Source organism: Phyllopteryx taeniolatus, chromosome 5 (assembly GCF_024500385.1).
Source record: "Phyllopteryx taeniolatus isolate TA_2022b chromosome 5, UOR_Ptae_1.2, whole genome shotgun sequence".
NCBI classification, from domain to species: Eukaryota; Metazoa; Chordata; class Actinopteri; order Syngnathiformes; family Syngnathidae; genus Phyllopteryx; species Phyllopteryx taeniolatus.
In genome coordinates, this window is record NC_084506.1 from 32139738 (window position 1) to 32165046 (window position 25309).

The 25309-nt window shown below is 42.6% G+C and overlaps 2 protein-coding genes across 9 annotated transcripts in view; both read right to left on the bottom strand.

Moving 5' to 3' along the window:
* The window catches only part of elmo3 (engulfment and cell motility 3), a 19216-nt gene extending 6017 nt beyond the window's left edge, over positions 1–13199 (bottom strand). The window contains exons 1-14 of one of the 6 annotated variants that reach the window (XM_061774985.1): positions 8816–8922; positions 8133–8173; positions 7979–8051; positions 7388–7438; positions 7006–7175; positions 6241–6340; positions 6000–6151; positions 5778–5856; positions 5275–5325; positions 4168–4290; positions 3934–4056; positions 3754–3858; positions 3292–3400; positions 3070–3206 (exon numbers count right to left, since the gene is read on the bottom strand). In XM_061774985.1, the coding sequence (XP_061630969.1) occupies positions 3070–3206; positions 3292–3400; positions 3754–3858; positions 3934–4056; positions 4168–4290; positions 5275–5325; positions 5778–5856; positions 6000–6151; positions 6241–6340; positions 7006–7175; positions 7388–7438; positions 7979–8051; positions 8133–8173; positions 8816–8893 (1392 nt within the window). In that variant the 5' untranslated portion in view covers positions 8894–8922. Of the gene's footprint in view, positions 1–242; positions 492–1480; positions 1558–3069; positions 3207–3291; positions 3401–3753; positions 3859–3911; positions 4057–4167; positions 4291–5274; positions 5326–5777; positions 5857–5999; positions 6152–6240; positions 6341–7005; positions 7176–7387; positions 7439–7978; positions 8052–8132; positions 8174–8815; positions 8923–13164 lie in introns of those variants that run through there. The other 5 variants (XM_061774986.1, XM_061774987.1, XM_061774989.1 and 2 more) reach the window with 5 other exon arrangements.
* e2f4 (E2F transcription factor 4) lies at positions 8816–23455 on the bottom strand. Of its 3 annotated transcripts, none has more exons than XM_061774995.1 (13): positions 23003–23455; positions 21920–22029; positions 19535–19696; positions 18496–18539; positions 18352–18416; positions 18102–18269; positions 17873–17951; positions 17170–17313; positions 16346–16393; positions 16193–16237; positions 13733–15670; positions 13165–13249; positions 8816–8922 (listed from the first exon to the last, which is right to left on the bottom strand). In XM_061774995.1, the coding sequence occupies exons 1-11, from the start codon at positions 23165–23167 to the stop codon at positions 15555–15557; spliced, it is 1146 nt and encodes a 381-aa protein (XP_061630979.1). In that variant the 5' UTR covers positions 23168–23455; the 3' UTR covers positions 8816–8922; positions 13165–13249; positions 13733–15554. The 3 variants fall into 3 exon arrangements, with proteins under 3 accessions (XP_061630979.1, XP_061630978.1, XP_061630980.1); XM_061774994.1 differs by having other exon boundaries at positions 17170–17316; positions 23003–23454; XM_061774996.1 differs by lacking the exon at positions 16346–16393 and having other exon boundaries at positions 17170–17316.
* Between the last annotated feature and the right edge of the window lie 1854 nt (positions 23456–25309).

Consider the following 25309-nt stretch of genomic DNA (forward strand, 5'->3'; position numbering starts at 1 on the left):
CGTGACAGCTGGAACCCTCCACCAGTTTTTTTTTTTTTTTTTACATTGCATACACAAAAGCAGAAGCTTTTGAATCGGGCGGGTGACAGTTTGCCCCTCTGGAAACTGAATTGCATACACAGTGACCAAAATAACCTCGTAATACAATGACAATAATGGACCACTGTCACATTTCATCATACATTTTTTTTTTTTTTACGCATGATTAAACTATCTATAAACGACACACAGAACCACCTTACCGCCATTGTTACTCCTTACAGGGTTATTCCAAGTCCAAGCGTCGACGTGTGTCGAGAGAGGCCGCGATCAGCTGCATGACGGCAGCGGAGGTCGCAGGCCCGCTCGGTGGCTATTTTGTAAACAGGCACCCTGGCGGTGTCGCGCACACGCAAGCCCCCGCCCACCTCACCAACATCCGACCCGTCGTCCAATAGGAGCCACGACGGGCTGCTGTCGCTCTTTCGCCAAAAACCGTCGGCACGTCCGCCAGTGTTCGTTCAACATTACAGCAGAGGGAGTACAGAGCTTTTCAGAAAAAAAAATATGAACAATTTATGTTCGTACATTTCTCATATAATACACTGTCAATCCTTGCTCCTATATACCTGTAGTATTTCATTTCTATTGCACATTTGCCGCGTACACGAACACCGATGCTGCTCAATCTCATTGGCGGAAAGTTGTAAATATGATGTTGGATTCTTGTGCTGCTACTATACACGTTGCTGCTGTAAAACAAGTTCCGCCATTGCGGGACTAATAAAGGCACGCACGGGCACCCAGACAGCATTTGATCATTTGATGAATCAAAACTAAATTGGAATGTTGCGATAGCCCACCATCACTATGTTTGACTCAAGTTTGTGTCCTGCCCTCTCATATTATGTTTCCAGAGTTTTGACATTCCCTCTCTTGTTGTCTAACGACTGCCGATTCTCAGAGAGCTTCGTTTTCCTCATTTCCTTCTCCTCCGTTGCAGCCGCCCTACACGCTTCCCTTTGTCCACCTAATGGCCCTTTTGTGTTTGGCCCAAAGCAAAAACAAAAGGCCAGTCCCGTGGCCTTGTGGCCCGCTCCTAAAAAGGCGACAGGGTCACCGGGTTTTATGGCCGTCCGGGGAGCGCTCGGTGGGAACAGGACGGCTGCGGGTGATGAGGACAAAAGCACAGCTGCTTTGCCTTTGAGGATGATTGGAACAGACAGATTACACCGGGGAACACCATTTTTGTTGACTTCGGTCTGACAGCTGTTTTTACCTCATTTTTTGGGTGCGGAATCCAAAACGGATCTCAGTTTTTTTCTCTGTCACGTACTAAATGTGGAATATCTCCTGAAGAAAACGAATCAAGTGAAACAAGCATTTTTCTATACAGAACTTGTTTGATACAAAATACCCAATGATAGACAACATTTTATGGACAGCTATTTGGGAGTGCGTTTACAGACGGCGCAATGAAGCCTTTAAGGAAAAGAACAACCTGCCAGCAGTCAAGCATGGTGGAGGATCCATAATGTTGAGGGGCTGCTTTCCTACGTCAGGTACTGGACGCCTTGACTGTATCACGAAATCAGAAAATGATCAAGCGATTTTAGAAAACAAACACACATGAATGGTTGAAAAGGAACAAATGGACTGTTTTAAAAAGGCCAGCAATGAGTCGTGATCTCAATCCAATTGAAAATCTTTTGGGGGAGCTGAAATCTGCCAGTGGGGAAAAGAACCCTGCAAATGTTCAAGAGCTTCAACAAATGGCAAAGGAAGAGTGGGAGAAAATACCAGGTGAGAGGCGCAAATAGCTTATTGATGGATACACGAAATGCTTGGAGGGCGTGCAACCAAATATGAAGGAGGGGCGCCGATACTGCTGCACATGCTCTTTTGTTTTGGTTTTTAAAAAAAACTATTTTCTCTCTTAAATGACTTTGGACCTCCAATTAAAAGAGCCTGATAATATAAATTTGGTACCTTTCCATTTATTTCTGAAGCTAAACAGCACGACTGTTATCTCATGGAGCTAAGCTGTTGCTGCTGTTCAATGTCCTTTCAAATAGATAATATAAACAGTTAGACGCCTGTGTATTGTCTACATACAGTTGCAGTCAAAATGCTCCAACTTGTTACGAACTCAGCAGTTTTCCATGAACCAAGAAGCAAAGAGCAATTTACTACGACTACTTTTCCTTTGGGCTCGGCACAGCGTGTCATCCGTCCGTCACACCGACGGCACACCTCACCGCTGCAGATGCCCTGTATTATTCCAACATACTCCTCTGCCACTCCAGACTTGCGCACGCAGTACCACAGAGAGGAACTCTGGCTTTCTCTAGGTTCACAAAGACACAATGTAGCTCCTTCTGACCTTCTCTGTACTTTTCCATCAACATCTTCCAGGCAAATAATGCATCCGTGGTACTCTTTCTAGGCATGAAACCGTACTGTTGCTTGCAAACTCACTTCTGTCCCGAGTCTCGCCTCCACTAACTTCATTGTGTGGCTCATTAACTTTATTCCTCTCTAGTTCCCGCAGCTCTGCACATCACCCTTGCTCTTAAAAAATGGGCACCAGCGCACATCTTCTCTCATTTTCCTCATTCATCACCTCCTCAAAGTATTCTTCCCATCTATCCAGCACACTACTGGCAACCGTCAACACATTTCCATCTCTATCCTTAATCAAAGTCAAAATCAAATCAATCAATCAAAGCTCAACTATTAATATTAAAAATGTTTTGCAAATTATTGTAATTCATAATTGGGTTGAATAATGTTAAGTGCGACTTTATATTCTGTAAGGGTGCTTGTTAGATGTGTACAGTTTTAAATTCATAAAATTGTTATTTCTTATGTCTGTTTTTTTTTTGTGTGTGTGTTGGGTTGTGTTTTTTTGTGTGTTATACTGGTCAGTTTGCAAGATTTAGTTGAAACGGACACCTGCCTGCCAGTCCAAGTCTCGAGCAACTAGTGATGGCCTAATTTAATTGATGCAATTTTTCTACATGGGATTATGAAAAGAAAGTGGTTGTAAACATGTAACCCTTAAAACATATTTGTCAAAGTCTACTCCACCTTGTCAAAGTCCTCCTGTGTGGCTCTCATCTCTTTCCAGGTCTTGTTGAGCAGCTGGATGCACACGCAGAAGAGCTCCTCCAGCAGTCGGTCCTGACTGAAGAAGACGGGGTGGTAGTCTGACCCCGTCTCGGAGGCTGCGAGAGCAAAAAAAAAAAAAACGGGTAGACGATCCGTCACCGTCCACATTTCTGCAGGTGGGAAAAGTGATGGCAGACTCACGGGCTTCTCCTATGCGAAGGATTTCACACAAGATGAGCGTGAGCTGGATGCTGCTCCGAGCGAAAGGACACTCGTGCTTGTCCTCCCTGCTGCTGTTCTCCAGGACAAACTGACACAGGGAAATATGAGTGAAACACCAATCGTCATGTGTATATATATATAAAAAAAAAAAGCAAACATAAAAGCAATTTGAGACAGGAAGCCAAGCGGCAATTTTGCCCATTTGCCAGACATAATCCCGGGTGCGCCCACTGAATAGATCAGCCTTCATATCTGTTTGTGCTCGTGCAAACCTTTTGCGAATTGAAAAGAACATGAAAACGATCGTCCAAAATGTCTTGTGCAAGATTCCAAATAAAGGCTTCAGGGGTTCTCGTCCAAGCCTGTGGGATTCTTTGATTGACATGTCGATATTTTCTTTTACAACACAAGATATGCGATCGGGAACAAAATCATGCTCACCCTGCTGTAAGCGTCAGGGTTGCGTGCAGCAAAATAAAACATGGTGTCCAAAGCTAAAAGACCCGGAGGCGTTCGCACCAAGTCCTGACCGGGGTTACTATTGTTCTGGAGATGTAGAAGGTGCAAAATATTAGAATGACTACAAGAGGAGCATTTACACATTTCATGGCTGACTCTTACAGAGAAACCCAACTTCTTGAACTCTTTGGCGCAGAGAGAACGTCGTCTTTCGTGACTCAGGCTGTTCTCGCTCTCCGTCTCGAAGGCCGCCTGCCGCAGACTGTGAAGGATGTCTCTCTGCTCCTAAGTAACAAATCAATCTCCGCTTGAGTCGTATTCCTTGTGGTGGTGTATCCAATTGAAATGTAAAATATATTCATTGCCCATACTAGACATGGCGTCCGTGGGACTCACCTGGCTGTAACAGTCCAGGGGTGTCCTCATCCGGGGCTCCAAATGATTCAACGTGACTGATTGCAGGACATAGAGGTAGTGGGCCATCTCATCCTGGACTGAACCTGAACTGTGGATGATATTCTGGAACAACAAGTCATTTTCGCCATTAGCATACTTTATCAGAACAGTAATTACATATCCTGTATACACGATACAGTAATAAGGTCATATGAGGGGTTATTAGGGCCACCCTAAGAAAAAGATACTGTATATAAACCAGGAGAATAAATTGTAATCTTATGGGTTATACGTATATGTGTGGAGGGGGGGGGGGGGGAGATGATATATTTCAATTAAAAAAAAAAATCAGTTTACAAATAACGTTATTTCCATTTATTTATTTTTACTTACAATCTTGTAGTAGTAGTCATTTTTGAAAAAAGATGTAACATGACAAGAGGTTAAGAGGTGGTGCGCACCGTTCATAAGCTCAAAACGTCGTATGTCGGGACTGACGTAACTGGATTAGTTTAGGAAATATTCACATCAAGATCGAGATTTTAGAATGATTGTGAAAATGCTCGTTTGTTCTGGAAAACAGTCTGCTACTGGGAAAAAAAAAAAAAAAAAAGCACACAATTTGGGAAATTCTACCAAAATCACATTATGACTTTATTAACGAGGAATAATATTGTTTGAATATTGTTCTTCATTTTCAATGTGGCAGTGATATCCGCAAGTACATGTGGAAAGTCATGTGACCAAACAGGTTAGCTGACTTTCTGTGCAACTTAACTAGCAAAACTACGGTTTGATGACAAGCTACTTTGAACGGGAACTTGACTTGAAAATGTCGTTTTCTTTATGGCTGGTGCATTTGGACAAAAGTTAAATACATGTGGATCATTTATTTACTCAAATATGATGTACTGTATAGAAACGCCAACGAGTCCCAAACATTGGATAGTGTCATATTTGGTAGCTCTTGAAGACATCTTGTGTAAAACAAAAACATTTGCAGATGTTTAAAGTTCTACAGGAGCTTCGTCCCGCCGACATTTACCAGAGCGCTGCGACCTGTTTTGCCAAAGGCAAATTCGGTTGCGCAGAATCCCGAATCTTTACCTTGTAAATGTACTGACGGAGATTCTTCTTATTCAGGTACGCGAACATTTCCTGGAGAAAAAAAAAAAAAGAACAAAGGGAAAACCTTTTCCATTGTTGTAAAAACCTTTTTTTAACACGCCGTGGCGATAGCAAGATAGTTGTCAAAAACGTGTTGAACAAATTGCAACAATGACCTCTGGTGATGAAATCATCCCTTTGCTGGGATAAGGAGGGTGGATTGTGTGTGTGTAACAAAGCGAGTGGGCGAGAATAGGAGACAGGCAGTTGAATGGGCAAACTGTTACTGCACAATGACAGAGAGGCAGAGTCCGAGCAGAGGCAGCGAAAGACTTGCCCGTCGACAGGAAGTGTAAGATGTCGCGTCGGAATAAGATCCGCCGCCTGCTCAATGCGGTGTCGATTGGCTCGATTGTCACTCTGGGCCACAATAGCTGTTCTTAGCGGTCAAAGTTCCACACATCCCTTTCAAACTTTAAGAGACCAAAGAACCAAAGCGGCACCTTTCTGTCCGCGTCCCCGGCTGTCTGCAACAGAGCCATGAGCAGAGCCATCGCTTTGGTTTGGATCTGCTGATTAGTCCTGATGGAAGAAACACACAAAGTGACATTTCACATTTCAAATCAGTCAACGCAACGGCGGGTAGATGAAAATAATTACTGGCTCCGCATGCACGCGGTGACATCGATGGGAGTGAAAGAGTCAGTCAGTCGAGGGTTACTCACATCTGGAGGTGAGCGATGAGCCTCTCCATGGTCACCACTTGTTTGACCTGCATGAAAAGGCTGTGACCGCTGAGGACCATGCTCTCCAGGATGTCTAAGCACACCTGCTGGATCGACGCCTCGGCCGCCTTGGCGTTGACGAAACAGGCTATCTGAACGACGAGAGAACACGACAAAGATAAGAGAGTTGAAACAACAAACGTGACGAAATGGAACGCATCGAGCAGGCAAATTCCGGCACCTTCTCGATGAAGACCGATGAGAGGTTTTCCCAGGACACTATGCCGTGATCCATCAGCTCCATGAAGGCTGTCAGTGTGTGGGTCATGATCAGAGCACTCCTGAATCATGCATACAAGGCAAGGAATATGCATGAACAAAACCAGACGACACGCTTGCAGACGACGAAATGGACTAACAATGCTTCATCGGTTTTGGACAAGGAAGCACGGCGAGCCTGGCGGTTAGCACGCCTGCCTCACAGGTTTGAAGCTCGGCTCCAGCCTTCCTGTGTGGATTTTGCATGTTCGCCCCGTGCTTGCGTGGATTCGATCCAAAACATATATGTTGGTTAGCAATTGATGACTCTAAATTGCCCGTAGTTATGAATGGTTGTTTGTCTGCATGTTGCCCTGAGTGGCTGGTGACCAATTCAGACTGTAAACGGCCTCTTGGCAAAGTCAGCTGGGATAGACTGCTACAGGTCAAAAAAGGACCAATGGATGGAATTTCGGACAATTCTGTGCATCCAACTTCGAGGGATGACTTCTTCCGTTTCCATGCTAGATGATTTTAGTGTGGAAGAACTCGACTGCCCTGGACTCACCTCCATCCAACAGCTTCACTAAGAATTAGAACAGATATTGTGACTGTAATTGTGATACAGGCATGCTAACCCCATATCAAATATATAATATTCCTATTCAGCATTGTAACTGTCAGATGAACGGTACTCTAGTTCAGTTGAGGAAAATGAGCATGCACACACAAAACAGAGGGAACTAACTCGCTTGAGTCTTCCACTATCTTGACCAGCAAGAGGTGTCCATCTCGGCTGATGAACTCCTGCGCGAACGTCACGTCCGTGGAAACGGTGGCAAGTTGCTTCAACGAATCGCAGCGCACTCCCAGGTCCATGCTTTGGATGCCCTTAAACAAGTCCTCCGCGCAGCGCCCCTACATTCCCCGGGATCCCAAAAAAACTCACTGGATGAACATTTCCTCACAAAATACTGTACAATTTTCTACCTTTGTTGACATTTCTGACAGTTACACGCTTGCATCGGCAATGTGTGGACTAGTAATCGAGCGGTCGCAGACGGTGACCTAAAGAATGTGCGATGTGAAAGGGGGAGTGTGGCTGGGAGACTGCCGGCTGCACAACTCACCGGTGCCTTGGTTAGACGCAGAATGCAGCCGTTCTTAATGTCCAGACGGTTCTAAAAAAAAAAATACACACACAAAGAAACACTAAAGCACACTTGGACTACGAGGTAACCGACCATAAGTGACTGACTGGTCTCTGCACTGGTCTAAACGACTTGACCTTCAACATAAAAGCCCTCGCACAGTTGCTTCACGCCAGGAATGCTTTCGCTGTGCTGACTCACCCCAATGAGGAAGCACCAAACCATCGGGCCAAAAATATTTGGAACAAAGACCAGGAACTACACTAGAGAAAGTGCTTGCCACAAGACTTTGGTTTTTTGGAGCGTGGATGGTGATTTACTTTGTCCGTATATCCAGGAGAACTTGGGTCATTATCTCTGTTCTAGTCATCATAAAACATGTTTGACGTTTGAGAGGAATTGATTCCGTGCCATACTTAGCCAAGTACATATTTGCGGAATTGGAGCATAGTCACGCTAGAACAAAAGAGCCTTCCTCCAAACCGTTGCCAGTCGGAAGCACAAAACCGTCTCATGTCCGACGGGTGACTCAGTCAATCATCGATCCAATTCATTTCGCTATCGACTCACCGATTCAGTGATGTATGTCTGCACGCCGTCGGCATACTGAAGCGCGTAGTTGTCGTGACCAGGGAGATTCCAGCTTCACGTGCAGAACGTACAGAACTTATGAGTAGAATGTAGTCAAAATACACGACAAGAGATGGTTGATGCACAGACTTACCCGTCACAGACCTCCTTTATAACAGCAGAAAGGGGCTTTTTCTGCTCACAGACAAAGAAAATGGCTCGAGTGTCACATACTGTTTACATCACGTTTAATGTGAGCTACCATTACTGTTTACTCTGCTATGAAAATGAAAACATGACATCAGTAGCAGACTTGTGTACTCTGACCAATCGTGCATTTCGTGACTTGCTCCTCGTGTGCGTGTAAATACAAGTCAGACTTCTACCATGTCTGACACTCAGCTATCCTGCTATTAGCGGTCAGCCCGGCGGTCAAGCAGTCAAAACGTTGTCAGAGTGTGTGGTGCGCCCCCGTGGCTGCTCTGTTATTAGTGGCAGCGACCATGCGTGGACCAGTTGCACATGGCGGCAAAGAGACAGCTGGGCCCTTAGGTTGAGTTTGACTGATCGTGTCCTCGTCACACATTGAAAAGAATGAACAACCACAACACATCAATGATGCTTATCTATATCGACACTGGTGAGGAAGCAGCGATAATCCCCCCTCAATCTTACAAACTAACAATTACAGACAGTCGACTCAAATGTATTACGCCCGTGCCCGTGTACGCCAGAGCCTCGACATTTGTTAACACTCTACCAACGCACGATTAGTTGCACATTTAACCCGACAGTTAACGATTTATTATAAATAAAGCATTGAGTGTGTGCTTCCACCTGGTCCAGTTGTATGAGCTGGGGGTAGGCCCCCGGCATCTGGATGGCTATTTTCACGATGTCTTTTTGCTGTGGCATTTTGGCACCTCTGGACTCCAGCACGCTAACTGATGCACACGAAAGAAAGGAAGAAAGAAAGAAAGAAAGAGAGGTGTGAGGTGCGTCTGTAGCATCTTAGAGAATCTTCGCAAGCTTTTACTATTGTGGTTGTAGTTTGCAGTGGTATAGAACTGCACTGCATATTACTGAGAACTGCTTTTAATGGTTTACCACTTTAATGGCACTAAATCTAATAATGTTGACCAAACTGTTCATTAGGCATAACTACTATGGTGAAGAGTACTGAGCATGCAGTATATTCCTACCTGTCGTGCATACCAGTGTCAGTTGTAATATGTATTGCCCTTGGATGTTTTAACATATTCCTGCAGAATTAAAGACCTGCTGAGTTCAATTTCACTCTTAACTGAAGTTTCTATTTCACGAGGAAATGGTTCGCCGACACGCCGCACCTAGAAAGAAGAAGCAACTGCGCTCCATTTGTAAAATGCTGGTGGCAGATCCGTTTGGGCTCAGAATGTGTGAATGGCTAACAAGTAGCAACAGGGCTCGGGACAAAACGTTATATCCCGATATAGTTAATTTCATACACTGATATACATCACAAGATAGTATTTTTCCTGAAAATTCTATCAAATGAATGGCAATTGTATCAGTTAATGTATAAAACACACTCGACATAGAAAACAATAGGTAACAACAGATAAATACAATAAAACAAAACAAATATCCAGTTGTGAAATGAATACCATTCCAAATTACTGGCAGTGCAACCAGTTTTCAAGGAATGCAACAAAGTACGAGGAATTACAAAAAAAATATACATTTACAAAGTGCCTCAAGTAATATTCACATATGCCTCCATTTTAAATCTGTAAAAGTGCACAAACGTGAACTGCTTCAGAGGTTGAGTTTTAGGGAAACAGGGGTTATCTTCAAAAAAATAAAAAAAAAATAAATAAAAATATATATATATATATAAATGATAGAGGGTCATATCGTGCGGTAATGGTAGATGTTTAAAAAAAAAAAAAATAAATAAAAAAAATCGCAGTATGATACAGTATATATTGTTACATGGCACAGCTCTACTATACAGACCAACACACTGAGAGATCCATCGGAATTATCGGCTACGTTAAATCCATCAACTGTCCTGAATCTTAACTCTTCATCTTACCAAGACGTTCGGACAATTCTATGCTTAGACAGTTTGATAAAGGCCGCCCGTGTGCCCCAGGATATAAAGCAATGTCTAGGAAGGCAGGTTTGGACAGGTTTGGTACAGAAGAACTTGACTGAAGCCCATGAAAAAAACCTTTGGTATGAACTAGATCAGAGGTTACGCGCCAGGCCCACACTCACGTCCGACCTCAGTGACCTCTGAGGCGCTCACACAGAAGAATAGAAGCTGTTTCAGGAGGAAGTAACTTTGCAAATTCTGCTGGTGTGATGTGTTTTGATATGTATTGGCCAGTTTTCCAAAGACCGTCGTACGGTGTACAGTGAGGGAGCATTGAGCCGATACCTGGCTGTGACATCGTGTCACTGCATTCTTCGGTCATTAATATGCAACAGCGGACTATAAACCAATAGGCTTTGTGAATAATCTGCAACCGGAAGACTGCCCTGGTTACAGCACAAACACTGTAACGAATACGATGGCCAAAAGGGCTAAAATGAACGTTCAGCAAGTTTCTCTTCGAGGAAAAGGCCGTTACTTCGCAGATGACTCACAGAGCTCCACGCATCTATCATTTTCGGTTTAAAGCGGTAGTCATGTTCCTCTTTTATCATGCGTTTATGGTGCGCTGCAGAAAAGTAACCAGGCTTTCCACCGTTTGTGCATGCGCTGTGCGGACTTAGTCACACACTCACGCCGACGATACACACTTCCTCCTCAACCTTCAGAGAGCACAGAAGAACCTGTTGTTCCCACTGACTCGCCCTCCTACTCCTTTATCCTCCCTTCTCGGCACATAAGATAGGCCAATCCAAATTCTTCTACGTGCTCATGAAGTCATGACGACACGGAGGAGTTCAAACTTGCGCCTGCTCGTGTTCAGAGCGACCAATGGACTCCGCCCTGCGCACGCTCTCTGGGATCGTTCGCATACCACGACTCCGCTTTGGAAAAGAAAGCTCCCTCTCAGTTTATCGCAGCTCCTGTCAAAACAAACCACACATCGACTCTTTTACTGTCTTCACTCCACTCGCCCTGAGGGAACGGCATCAAAATAGGTTCTCCTTATTTGAATCGAGTGCAGCAATATTTGTTTTGAATCAGTCACATCGACTGCTTAGTGAAGACAACCTGGAGTGTTGAGAAACTTAAACGAGCAGTTGCAAGGTCAACTCACTGGAATAAAATGCCCGCGATTTTGTCAGATTGCTCTGGGGCAATTTAAGAATACGATCAATCTCAAAAAGGGGCAAACCAGGTCGAGTGGCACACGAGGGTCGTCATGTCTCAAGTCAAACTTCAACAGTGGCGAACTGCTCATGGCATATTCAGATTCCCTGTTTTAAAAAAAAACAAAAAAAACAGCTGCATCTTTGGGTCGGATTCTCCCTTTGCTAATCAATGCAAACTTTGAGACAGTGCGACAGTGGAAAATCTTTCTCGTTATGTATCCAACTATATTCAGATATGGCTGTAATCAATTGAGTTGATGGAGAGGTTACATGTGACAGTTATAGGGAAGTCTGCCAGCTTTCATTTGAATAGACAAGATTAAATATTACCTTTCCCGGATCCACTTTCGGTTGAGTGTGCAACCTGATCAAAATTCAAGATTTCAGCATGTGGATAACATTTTTTTTTTTTTTTTTTTTGCAGCCGCTGTAGTCGTGTGTAGCTCACTTTTATCAACATAAAACATTTTTGTAAATGTCGCAGAATAAATATTTGGGCACCAGACACAATGCTCTTGCGAAAGAAGGCTTGTTCCTGCTGGAGAATGTACGTTCCAGCAGTAGAGTAAATATCCCCGTTGCTGAATTAATGTTCCTGCAGAAGAATTGTTTCTATAGCAAAATGTTACTTGAATAGAATGAATGTTCCTCCTGCAGAATTAACGTAATGTCCCCCTGTGACTGACTTCGCGACCAGTCCAGAGTGTACGGAGAAAGACTCCGGCTTCCTGCGGCCTTGAAACCAGATAAACTGTATCGATAGATAAATTGAATAAATGTTCCTGCAACGGTAGTGCTTGTTCTTACAACAGTTGGACAAACATTCCTGCAGAAAATGTAAAGTTCCCGGAGCTGAATAAATATTCCTGCATCTGATGACAAAGCACACTTGGCCTGCCCGTCCACACACGCTCGTGCCACTATTGCAAAGAAAAGGCCCAGGATAAACTTGACCGCAAATCAAAACAAGCTTAGTGAATGTTGTGGCCTGTTTTCTGACTCACCAGATTTGTGGCATTTTTTTTATTTTTTTTTATTTTATTTTAGTCACATTAGCTTGCAGATAAAACAATGTAATGTATGGACAAAAAATAAATAAATAAAAACATCATAAAATAGCGACTGTCAAATATTTCAGTGTACTGCAAAGGAGGTTTGTGCACTGAGGAATGACTTTTGTCACTTTGCCCGCATGTTGTTTTCATGCTGAAATATTTAAAGTGTTGTAATTGGAAGGGGAATATTATTTAGGTCAACATGGGATTACACAGGTCCTGTTGCTAATTGCGGCAGCATCAATTGACAAGAAGACCTTAGGACAGCTACTGAACAAGCTACTCTGAGGGCCATCAAATAGAAAAAGGACATGTTCGGCATCAGTCGGTGCACGGCCAGTCGGCTTTGTTAAACATAATGCCACAAGTCATTCTTTGTCGCCCTTTTGTTCGCTGCTGGACAAGCGTCTCAAAACGCCCCCGACCCATCGCCTCCCCTGGTGTGTCGAGGGGAGGGGTCTCCCAGCTGCCCAACATTTTTCATCTGACAGGCTACCACCACCCACGCAAAGTCAAACACAATTGTTAGAATGTCTTAACGTGGAGGAAACTGCTCAAACGTTTCAACAGACTCTCAAAAGTTCCTGAAAAACCATTGCCGTGTTGTGCTTTTGCGATTTCTTTTCCCCAACTGCGGCAGCCCAGTATGGTTCAAGTTCATGTCGTTAACTTTTGCGTAAAGAGGGGAAAATGGAAAGAAATTGCCATTCGAGAGGCCGTGGCAAGTCACCCGCGTGTAAAATGACTCCGAGCACAGCTTTGTTCGAAGAAGTGGATGGGAGAAGAAAAAAAAAAAAGAGAGAGGAAAATGCGTCCTACCTGATTAGAAAACGTTAGTGGAGGGCTTCTCTCCCGCAGGAACCGTTTGCCCTCGCAGCGAGGGACATTTGCAGCGGTCTGCTCTCTGCGCAAAAAGACGCAAAGTCAGGCTTTCAGAAGTCACTACTCACAGATAAATACCCCAACTACGTTTAAAACAGCCCCAAACGCACGAGGTGTGTGTGTGTGTGTTTTAATACTTCGTTTATATTAAAGTTCCGGGTTAGTTCAGTGTTCAGGCAAAGATTTTCTTTCAGCAAAGGTGTCTGATTTAGGCACACCCATTCCGGTTGGGACATTTCAACATAAAGCGACATCACAAGTCATTTAAGAATGTGCGTAAAAGAGATGTTTTATTTGCCTTTTTTATCCATTGTTTTAACATGGGTAAATTATTTAATTTGCATATATCTACAGTCATACCCTCAAGCACTCTTGTGGCTAAAATAGCGAATGACAAATTAAATGTTCAATTATTTTGAAAAGAAAGACAGGAACGCCTATGTAAATTCTATTTGTGAATAGATTTTACGCTATAGTTTTCCTTCTAGGTCGGACGGATACATACATTTGCTCAATGAAAGAAACGAGGAGGGATGTCTGGTCACGTTTCAGCTCGGTGTGAAATGTTTTAAATTCCATGATAGTAGGAATGTTGTTTCTATGATACTGAATGGAGGGGGGAAAAAATGCATGAGTGGACGTGACCCAGCAGCTCCCTGAGGTGTTCCTGGGAAAATTATTAAACGTCAGTAAGATTCATGCCAGGCAACACACCTATAAATCACTTCACTTTCTTATGTGGATTAAGTACAATAAATAAGACGCTTAGTTCGATATGCTCTTATCCTGTGAAATAATATAAAACCTAGAACAAATTTCCAGAAATATGTATGTCGTAATAGAGAACATTTTACAAAGTTATTTTAACATGAAGTGGCACAGCAATACAAAAGGAGATCTAAACAAAACAATCCTTTAATATACCTAGCAGACAAAAAAAAAAAAAAAAAAAAGTTATCTATTTAGCATATGTACAGTGTCTGGGGAAATAAAAATAAAGAAGTTTACAAAACACAGCAACATGTAGAATGACATTTGCGTTCAACAGTAACTACTATCACGTGACACACAAAAGGTGGATAAAAAAAAAAGCAAGGGCAACATTTCAGAAAGACAAAAAAAGACTAACCTATATCTACGGTATGCTGACCATAAACCATGGGCAAAAAATAGATATATATATCACTGCCTTTAAAAAAAACAAAACATGCTTTTTACATCCAACTGAACAAAATACATGAACATTACCAGAGACAGTTTCAAAGCAAATCGCAACTTGTTTTGAAGAGTGAAGTCGGTTGGTATTCGCCAAATATCTTATTTTACATATAAATAGCAATAAAACTTGCAAGGACAATGAAAATAAAGCATGTCAAGTTGAAATGCTTAACTTGAGGTGGGAAGTTTAAAAGGACACACACACACACACAAAACATCCCAAATCTCTAAAAACACACTGCACTTTTCAACTATCAAAGAAGGAAAAAAAAAAATGTTAAAAGAATAAAGGTTATCAAACATTAACATTCCACTAATCCCCATATTAATTTTTGGTCCTTTGCACATGACCTCCTTAGAGAGATCTGGGAAACAGACAGGATTCATTGAGACAATTTCCCAGTGTGGTTATTTATATATATATATATATAAAATAAAATTTAAAACAAGTTTTTACATATTTGTATAATGATAAAAAAAAAAAAATCTTTAAATTTTTACGTTGAGTCTGATACCTTAATTTAGCAACTATTTCTCTGCCTGTATTACAAATGTAGCTTTTTAGACAGACTAGTGTACTGCTAAGGCAAAATATATATTCTTTATGTACACAAAGATAGTGCATATATAACCAGCTGCATTTGGACAGATTCAAGCCATGTGTGGGCCGCTGGTGGGTGATAAAGGTTGCGCTCCGTTAGGTTGCCATGACTCTGAACCTGATTGGAAAATGGTTTCTTTTTTTTTTTTTCTTTCCTCATATAAAACTTACATAATATGCATACGGGTGTGAAGCCGAGACACATTTATTTGCAAGCTCACAGGTCGATTACATAAAAGCAACAATCCAAAAATAGACTTTTTCAGTTTTGTTTTAATTCATGGAAAAGCTGATAATAAATGGTTTTGATCTTGCTGTTTTTTTTCCCCCCCCTCAAGTGGCTGAAGGCGGCGCTACTGAGCTCAGGTTGAGATCCCCGTTCAAAGCAAGTCTTTCAACACTGACCACCGCGGTACGTACTGTTTCACGCTCACCTTCGCAGTCAGTGAATGGGGTTAGGGGTGCCTAAGCTGAGAGGGGTTCACCCACTGTGATGGTCATCTTTGGGTCAGAGGTTTAAAATGGGGACATCGAAGAGGTCACACAGGCCTTCTGTCTCATCCAGGTTGTATATGTAGTCATGGTCACTAGGTGGGGGCGACAGACGCAGGAGAGGCGAAAACACTAAAGGCACAACAGGAAGACAAATGTATAAGGTCAGGCCACGGAAGTAAATGATACAATTTGAATTTAGCCGGGTAACACATTCTGATAATCGGGCCACATTTCCCCACAAACAGAGGAGCAACAAGTGATGAGTATTAGCGGTAGCCGTATAACGAGACTCCCAAGTCATTCATCTCACAAAAAAAATGACAAGACGTTAGACTAGATTCTTCTACTTCATCGCTTTCTTCTTCTTTGTATTTTCCAGCAGTCTGGTCGTCGGTCCTTAATTTTAGTTTTATTTATTTGGTTATAATACACAGCAGTTTCCTATTACCTTTTTTTACACTTGAGTGTAAAGAATGTAAAAAGGTTTCTTTCAAAATTGCCTCAACAGTTTAAATAAAGGTTTAATGAACGTGACAGTTTTCATTATTTCCTAATCCTGAGATAAAAATATTCCAAAACCAAACAAGTCCGAGGGCAACCAGTGTCCCACAACAAATGTTTGATTTTAGTTTTTTTATTCATGAGTTTCACCTTCTGACGACATCAGGTCCTCCAACAAATCTCCACTCATGATCTCTGAAAAATAAAGAAAGGATGCTGTATGTTAAGAGCATTTTTTTTTCTTTTTTTTTTTAAATAACGCTTCACTTCACATCTCGACAATTAGTAAGTAATTTAATTGACCTTTTGTTGGATCAAACATGTCCGAAAGCTCTTTAGGAAAGTCCAGCACTGTAGAAATCAACAGAAATATAGCAACAATTTTGTCACTACAAAGCACAACTAAAAGCTTTCCTCCATTAGTGGAGCAACACAATGAGGCTTATAAATTGTATAAGTTAACTGAAAACTTTAATCTCAGAGATGGAAAAAGACTATAAAAAAAATAAAAGGTACAGTAACCTGGTTGCATGTGTGTAGGCATGTCACGATAATCTTTTTAAGACGACCGCCCCCCCAAAAAATAAATAAATAAATCACAAAAAAAAAATTTATGCCTCTGAAATGACAAAAAAATAAATCCCACTGTTATTTTTTTCATTATTTAAATGTTCCTGCTTTTAAATCAGTGTTGCTGTTGCTATTGGTTTTCTTTCTCGTTTCCATCCATCCATTTTCCGTAGCGCTTATCCTCACTAGGGTTACAGATGTGCTGGAGCCTATCCCAGGTATCTCCGGGCGAGAGGCGGGTTACACCCTGGAATGGTCACCAGCCACTCGCAGGGCACACATAAACAAACAACCATTCGCACTCACAATCACACCTACGGGGAATTTAGAGTCGTCAATTAACCTACCATGCATGTTTTTGGGATGTGGGAGGAAACCAGAGGACCCCGAGAAAGCCCACACAGGCACGGGAAGAACATGCAAACTCCACATAGGCGAGGGCGGATTTGAACCGCGGGTCCTCAGAACTGCGAGGCATAGGTGCTAACGCCCGAAGTTAGCTGGGATATCCCTTGTGAGGATAAAGGATAACAACATGACCAGATAGGCATGCTCACGTTCAGACGGGTCAGACTTCATTGGTTCAAAAACTGCCGACGCAGAAGACGACACAGATCCATCCAAGGAGGCGGAGGATTGAAGTTGCTGAGTAATGGCAGCGGGAGTCTCTGTGGTTGGACTGAGTGGCGTGGTGCTGCTCACTTCTGAAACATAACGACTCACGTAAAGATGCCATGTGGCAAATAACCCAACAATAGCGGCGGCTCTGTGTACCACTCATTATATTCCACTCAATTATACCATTCATTCAAACATAAGTAGAAATGCATGGTCGCAGATGACCACAAATTTCTTACCTATTTTTGGATCCAATTAAGCCTCCTTCAATCAGTTATGCTAATGTGTATGTTGAAGAAATACAGTATTTAAAAAAATAGCATATATAAACGTTAAGAAAATATGCGATTATATTTCACACGACTCAGGACTTACTGGGCTAATACCCGGGATCTTGGGTATCGTATTTCGTGCCATATCATGTGTAAAGGTGTGTTGGTATGACAATTACATTCCTTGAATCTCAACTCAACTTTATTTACAAAGCACTTTGAAGACAACCGCAGCTGCACACAAAGTGCTGTACATGATGTTTTTTGCTTAAACTGTGAAATGTCTTTTATATGACAATGAAAAAAACAGCTTGATGATGTAATCCAAATGATAAAATAAATATGACAAATCAGGGACTTTCTTGCCCACCTGTAACTGAGGTTGGCTGGCTGGTGGCTGATGTTGTGGAAGAAGCAGTTTTGAAAGGCTCTGGAGCCGCTTTAGTGGCCTAGGGGGAACAATTGAGAAGGTTGAAAAAGGAAGTCAAGTCAAGGCATATGATTTGCATTAGATTTAATTGACAAGCGAGAGGTTTTTTTTCGTCCACAGTTAATAAACCCAAACAAAAAAGAGCTAACAGCAAATCTGACATCTGGACCTGGGAGGAGGGCGACGGTGCTGGGAGGCTCTGAAGTACGTCATCTGGAGGAGGCACAGGCAAAACAACTGGAGCCGCGCTGGATGGGTCCTTATTGACCAGTAAAACTTCAATGGGGCCAGAAGAACTTTTCAAACGGATCTGGTATTTCCTTTGTCCATTCATAACCTGCATTTACACACACATGGCCACAGAACATACAGATGAGCAGAAGGTGGATTTAGGGAAACGTGATGCACACAGTACTTACAGATTCTGGTCTGGGCACCTCGAGCTGAGTACCAAAGGGGGCACGTATCGCTAGGAGGGTGTCGCCTGTGGAAGGACACTTGATGAGCGATGGAACGTTTGAAAGTGACAGAAAGGAATAAATGAGAGTTTAACAAAAGACTACCTTTGAAAGCTCCGCAGAGGTCCTCGTGTTTTACATAGGCCATAGTATAAACATGTTAAGGGTCAATTAGTCAGAAACAAACATTTTTGTATTCAGAAATTCTCAAGAAAGCCATGTTTCTACCGAGCACTATGGTTCAGGATCCATTTCACACTTATTTCCATTGTTTAAAGTTAAGACACAAAATAAATAACTGCTGTACTTGAACCATTTTGAGCATTCTTCCATTGGGGTATGGAGGGAGGGAGGGAGGGAGGGAGGGAGAGGGAGAGGGAGAGGGAGAGAGAGAGAGAGAGAGAGAGAGAGAGAGGATATACACTCAAGTATGTTGATGTACAGTGCCGCGAAAAAGCATTGGCCCCCTTCTCAAATTCTTAGATTTTTTTGCATCGTTTCCCCACTTAGTGAAAGATTTTTTTTTAAACTGTACATAACAGACAAATATAACCCAAGTGAACTTAAAATGCTGTTTTAAATGGGGATTTCATTTATTACTTAAAGTTACTTGGCTCTATGTGAAAAAGTAATTACCCCTCGTTAAATCATCATAATCATAAAATATGGCTAATCACAATTTTTGGTTAATTTTCACTGGTCACACCCTAGCCTGATTACCGCCAGACTTGTTCAATCAAGGAGTCCCTTACACAGAATCTGTCCCGACAAACTCAAGTCGAACAAAAGATCTAAAAAAAAAAAAAAAAAGATGCAAAAAAACGACACGATCCAAATAAATTCCAGAACAGTCGAGAAATAAAGTAATTGACATCTATCAGCCTGGAAAGGCTGACACAAGCCATTTCTGAAGCTTTAGGATTCCAGCGAACCACAGGAAGAGCCATTATTCTCACACGGAGAAAACATGGAACAGTCGTTAACGTTCCCAGGAGTGCCCGGCCAATAAAAATGACCCTGAGACCACAGCGACGACTGATCCAGGAGGTCACAAAGGAACCCAGGACAACATCTAAAGAACTGCAGGAGTGTGTGCAAGTTGAAACAGCATTTTTCCAGATAAATAAGAGACTAAAAAGGATATGGACTGTTGTTGGAGTCATCTGTGACATTCTTGATGCTCTGCTGTACCCAGACTCTCTGCTGGTCCAGCTCACGTTCCCTGACGGCGAGATCATCAAGTTCTGCCTTCAGGTCAATCAGCTTGTCTGCGATCTCCCTCGTATTACAACCTGGACCTACACCCCTGAAACACAAATTTACCATCAAAAACAGACAAGCACAGTTAGTTTTAACTTGTTGCCACTCACTCATAAAGACATTTACTTTCTGATAAATAATTTATATTCACTCGAAACCATTCTTTTGAGGCTAATCGAATACCTTACTCCCTTCGCTCTTCTAGCTTAAATTTCCTTTCATTTACCATCAATGCCCCGCTTTCTATTCGTTGTTGTTGTTGTTCCTATGTTATTATAATATTGTCGCTACGATGAATGGGCTGTTCAATAAACCATCTACCTACCTACCTCCCTTTTTACTTGCCTGAACACAAATAGCTGTGTCTCGTGAGTGCCTGCCCACCCATCAAGTGTGAAATTCAAAAACAAACAAATATTTCTAAAAAAGTGTCTTGAGTGGTTTTATTAAGTTGTAACAACATCATTTGGTTAATTTACATAAGCGTTGTTAGTGTATTTTAGCAGTTTGTTGATTAAATGCTGCTTCCACGAGGAATTACGCAATCGGATCTGTATGATCTGTATCAACTTATGTTTCGTCAGACCACAGGATATGTCTCAATAAATACTTTTTTTTTTGGTCCCTCTGTGCATTTGCAAACTGTAATCTGGCTTGTTTATGTTTCTGTTGGAGTAATGGTTTCTTCCTGATCCTGGCAGAGTAACCTTTCAGCCCATGTCAGCACAGTACTCATTTCACTGTCTTACCAGCTTCAGCCAGCGTCTTCGCAAAGGTCTCTTGCTTTTGTTCTTGGGTTGACATGCACATTTTGAGCCAAAGCACGTTCATCTCTGGGACACAGAACCTGTCTCCTTCCTGGGCAGTATGATGGCTGGACATTCCCATGGTGTTCATGCTTGCATTTAATTATTTGAATATATGAACATGGCACCTTCAGGCATCTGGAAATTGCACCCAAGGATGAAGCAGACTTGTGAAAGTCCACAATTTTCTTCCAGATATCTTGGCTGATTTCTTTTGACTTTACCATGATGTTACACAAAGACGAAGCTGCATGACAACAGCTTTGTCATGCAGCTCTTAAATTGTACCTGCCCAAACTTGGACATTTCAGCCCACTTCTAACTTGAGAAAACACCTTGCGGTAAGTTGCAGATGTTTCTGTTGTTGTTTTGACAGTGGATATAGCAATATTTGACCCGTCCTATGGTGTCGCACACACAATCACTAAGTCTGGTCAGCCAACAGCTTCTTCATGAAGTCATTTAAGTGAATAAAGCAAATCATGTCTCTGTAGCGCCCAATGTATGTGTTGTTGCTTTTTGGGCAGTTCAAAATTGAAATGGTGGCAGGCGTGTGTCGACTCCCATATATTAATTTTTTATTATTATTATTTGATGTTCATGGTCTGATTTAAAAATAAAAAAAATAAAAAATCAGAAGCTACTCACAGGTTACTCTTACCTTGAGTAGTTTTTTTCCATTGAGTACTTTCTTACAGTTACTCAAGTAAATATTTGGATGACTACTTTTAACTTGAGTCATATTATTCTAAAGTAACAGTACTCTTACTTGAGTACAATATTCGGCTACTCTACCCACCTCTGATTATAATAGTAATCTTACTGTATGTAAACAAAAAATGCCTTAAAAAATCTCTCATTATTCTGGCATTTAGCAAATAGAAATAATTTTGGTTGTCCTAATTGACCTAACCCAAGGTTTAGTCTGAGTTCATGTCAGTAAGTGATAGATCCCTTTTTTTAAACTGTACAAAATGTGTATAATGTCTACTGAAATAGACAAAGGTAGTCAAAATGATGGGCAATGAATAAAATAACTAAATATACACTACACAGTCACATTAAAGCTGAAATTTCAATTTCAAGTCATTTAACTTGACTTGCAAATATGAATCGATAGGGACTTCAAACAATGCAACTATATGTACTGTATCTGTGGCAAAAATGAACAGCAATCGAAAGCCCTACTACTTGTTTGTACGTCACGAAGCCGTTTTATTTCCAATTAAGGGTGAGTTGCTTTTGTACATTTTGTACATCTCATTGTAGAAAGTTTGGAAACAGGGGCACAAGGGGAATGTCACATCTGACACCTAAGCGCTAACAATATAATATAGTATACACAAGCATGGGTCACCACTGTCCAGTAAAGATTTCAAAAGGGTGTTTCCCCCCACAAGTATCATCTAAAACAACAAACCTTGGAACCTTGGATGGTATAACTAAAGACTGAGTGCACTTACTTCCATTGAATGCTGTTCTTGGACTTTTTCTCAATGAGTCCAATCCCCTCCAACACATTAGTGATGTCGTATATCCGCCGCTTCTGCCGCACTGCCAATGTGTCTGCTGCCTGTTTCACCCAAAACACGCACACACACACACACACAAAAAGAAAAACTGCATTCACAAATGCTGTCAATTCATTCATTCATAGTAAAGAGACTGGTGGTGTTTACTGTATATCACAAAATTCAGTCACTTGACACCAACGCGGAGAAGTGCTGTTGTTCAACTTCCTTCCTAGCTGAAGTGTTGTGCCAAGTTCGGCGCCTACTAAAACCACGATAACTAAAGTGTACACGTCTGCGTGCTGATAAGTTGAAGCTTTGCCTGTTAGGCTGCAGGTGCATCCTCATGCGGCACTGGCAGGATAACATCCCGTGTGGTTTGACCTAAGAACTATGGGAAGTGAATCATGTCTTGTTGTAAATGATTAAGCATAGAAATGGCCTAACAGGAGAAAGATTCTAAAAATAATCATTGCAGCGGCGATCAAGATCAATGCGGAGGAACATGACTTTAGTTATGTTAAAACCCTAACTCAGCTCAGCAATTCGGGTTGAAAAGGTTCTTAATGGACGGATGGAAGATGACAGTAAAAGGAAACACATTTTTTTGGAACACATCCCAAAAAATGCCCTTGGATATGAATGTCGTTCAATGAATCAATCATGCTACACTGTCCATGTGTAAAGATGCACTTGGTCAGGAAAGAGCGACAAAAGCTGACCCACTTAGTGCACTTGGAAATCTGCAGGGGGCAGCCTGGAAAAGTTGATGAGGCACAGCTCCCAAACTTCGAATTGGGCCGTTTCAAGTCAAACGTGAGCATACGGTGACATCGGCGTTTGCGCTCAGGAGCAAACGGAATGTTGACGCTACGATGTATCTAGGCTATCTAGGCTGTCAGAAAGCTAGGCTATGCTAACAGGCAGGCTAGCAAAAAAAAAAAGGTGCATGGACCCTAGCGACAGCAGGCAAGCAGGCAGGCAGCTCCGGATGACATGTGCTAGCTAACAACAAAGACTGGGTGGCATGCTCACAGCTTTCAAATCGAGGACTCCGTCCTTGGCCTCCTGCAGCAAAGTTACAAACTTCGCGGTGAGGAGTCCCAGGCTTTTTTCATGTCTGCTCGGCGTCTGCGGCTGCAGCGGGTCCCCCACGGCTCCCAGTTCGCCCCTGTTACTGGCCGACTCGAGCTCCATCATCTCTCGGGACCAGCGCCGTCGACCCACTGCCTCCCCGACCAAAACCTAGGAAGCGAGCCCAGGAACGCACGCTCCTCCGTCCTAGTCAAACAAACAGAAGAACGGCGACGTCCGTGGCATAAGAGCGTTGCGACGTTCTTGCCTGGCCGGGCTTTCTTCAAAGTATTTCGCGAAATCAACCGGTTTAAATCGAGGACGACGATTCATTGAACGAGCTTTCAGTTGGGAGAGCCGTTGGCCACGCGCGGTATGACGGGACTGTTCGACCAGCGGAGAGAGAGTCTATCAGTGTGTAGTGATGTCAAACGCGTATAACAGCGCAATCGTGGAAACATATGCGAATTTAAAAATAGAAATGTATGCACGTGCGTCTGAACATCACAATCAATATTTGTAGTTTGGGGTGTTTCATTTATATCAATGAAACATCGATTGAACAGGGACATTTCTAGTACCATTTGTAGATATTCCCTTACGGGACAAAACTTGAAAACGCCTCTGCGCAAGCGCGAAGTCATGAAAATTGCAGAATGGAACACGCCATTCAGTCATTAACTTTGGGCTTTTTCTTTTTTTTAATATTTCTATTAATTTGTTCCTCTTTCCGTTTTTTTTAATAGAAAAAGCGTTATATAAATCTGATTCATCATAATAATTTTATTATTGTTAATAAACATGTAAAGCAGGTGTCCAAAATATGGCCCGGGAGCCATTTGTGGCCCACCGTCCATTTTTTAGCAGGCCTTGGCATATACTAAAAATAGCGTTTGACACACGGTCACCTCTCAGGTGCAAATGACGAGAATTGGAAATTTCCTTATTGTATTTTCTGCTCTGCATGTGTCAAGATCGAATTTGTGAAACATATCACACTAATGAGGCGGCACAGTGAAAGACACATCACAGTTGTGAGGACCCGGGTTCAAATCCAGCCTCGCCTGTGTGGAGTTTGCAATGTTCTCCCCGTGCCTGCTTGAGTTTTCTCCAGGCACTCCGGTTTCTTCCCACACCCCCAAAACATGCGTGGTAGGTTCATTGAAGACTCTAAATTGCCCGTAGATGTGAACGTGAGAGCGAATGGTTGTTTGTTTCTATGTGCTCTGCGATTGGCTGGCGACCAGTTCAGTGTGTTACCCCGCCTCTCGCCCGAAGATAGCTGGGATAGGCTCCAGCACGCCCGTGACCCTAGTGAGGAGAAGCGGCTCAGAAAATGGATGGATTTTTTTTTAGACAATTTTTCCTTACTTTACTTCAAAGTCACAAGTTTAAACACAGTTAGATTACGATGCTTTTTAACAATTTAGGAAATCCCAGATGATGATTTCCTTTCTTTGGGAGCTTCTGATATGTTTATCGCCAGCATTTGACTTAATGTGAGACACACCTGTGGATGTATTTGAACTAAGCACACCTGAAGCACACTGCTTCTTTGTGTAACGTCATGGGAAAGTCCAAAGACTTTTTTCCTCAACCAATATATGGAAGAGAATTGTGGACTTGCACTTGTTTGGATAATCCTTGGGTGCAATTTCCAGATGCCTGAATGTCCCACCTTCATATGTTCAAGCAATTATATGCAAGTATAAACACCATGGCAATGTCCAGCCATCACACTGCTCAGGATCTCACCATTGCCTCCCCAAGTCCAATGTGCTGCCAGACCTACCGTCGGCCAAGTACGACTTCATACAAAACACCACGACGGCCATCAAACCCCCCTGCAGTCCTCCTACGAGGGGCCCTTCCATGTCCCGGAGGTGGAGGCTAAGAACTCTGTGGTGGACATCCGAAGTCTACCAGAGCAGATAACGGTGGATTGCCTCGAGACTGCTTATGTGGACATTGATGTGCCGCTGCAGCTGACACTGCCGCCACAGCGGGGGCGTCTGCACGCTGTGGTCTCCGGCTCGGCCCCGGGTCCGGCCCTGGCTCTGGACCCACCCCTTGCCCCATTCGCCCCTCCTGCTAAGCGCAGCCGTTTTGGTCGCTTGATCTGGCTCCGAACACGTTGACTGTTTATCTTGTCACTGTTCGTGACACTTCGGTTATGCAATTTTGTTATGATGATTTCTGGAGGGGACTGTGTGGTAGTGACCGACAAGGAAGAGACATTCACCAGGGACCAGTACCTTTAAGAGAGGG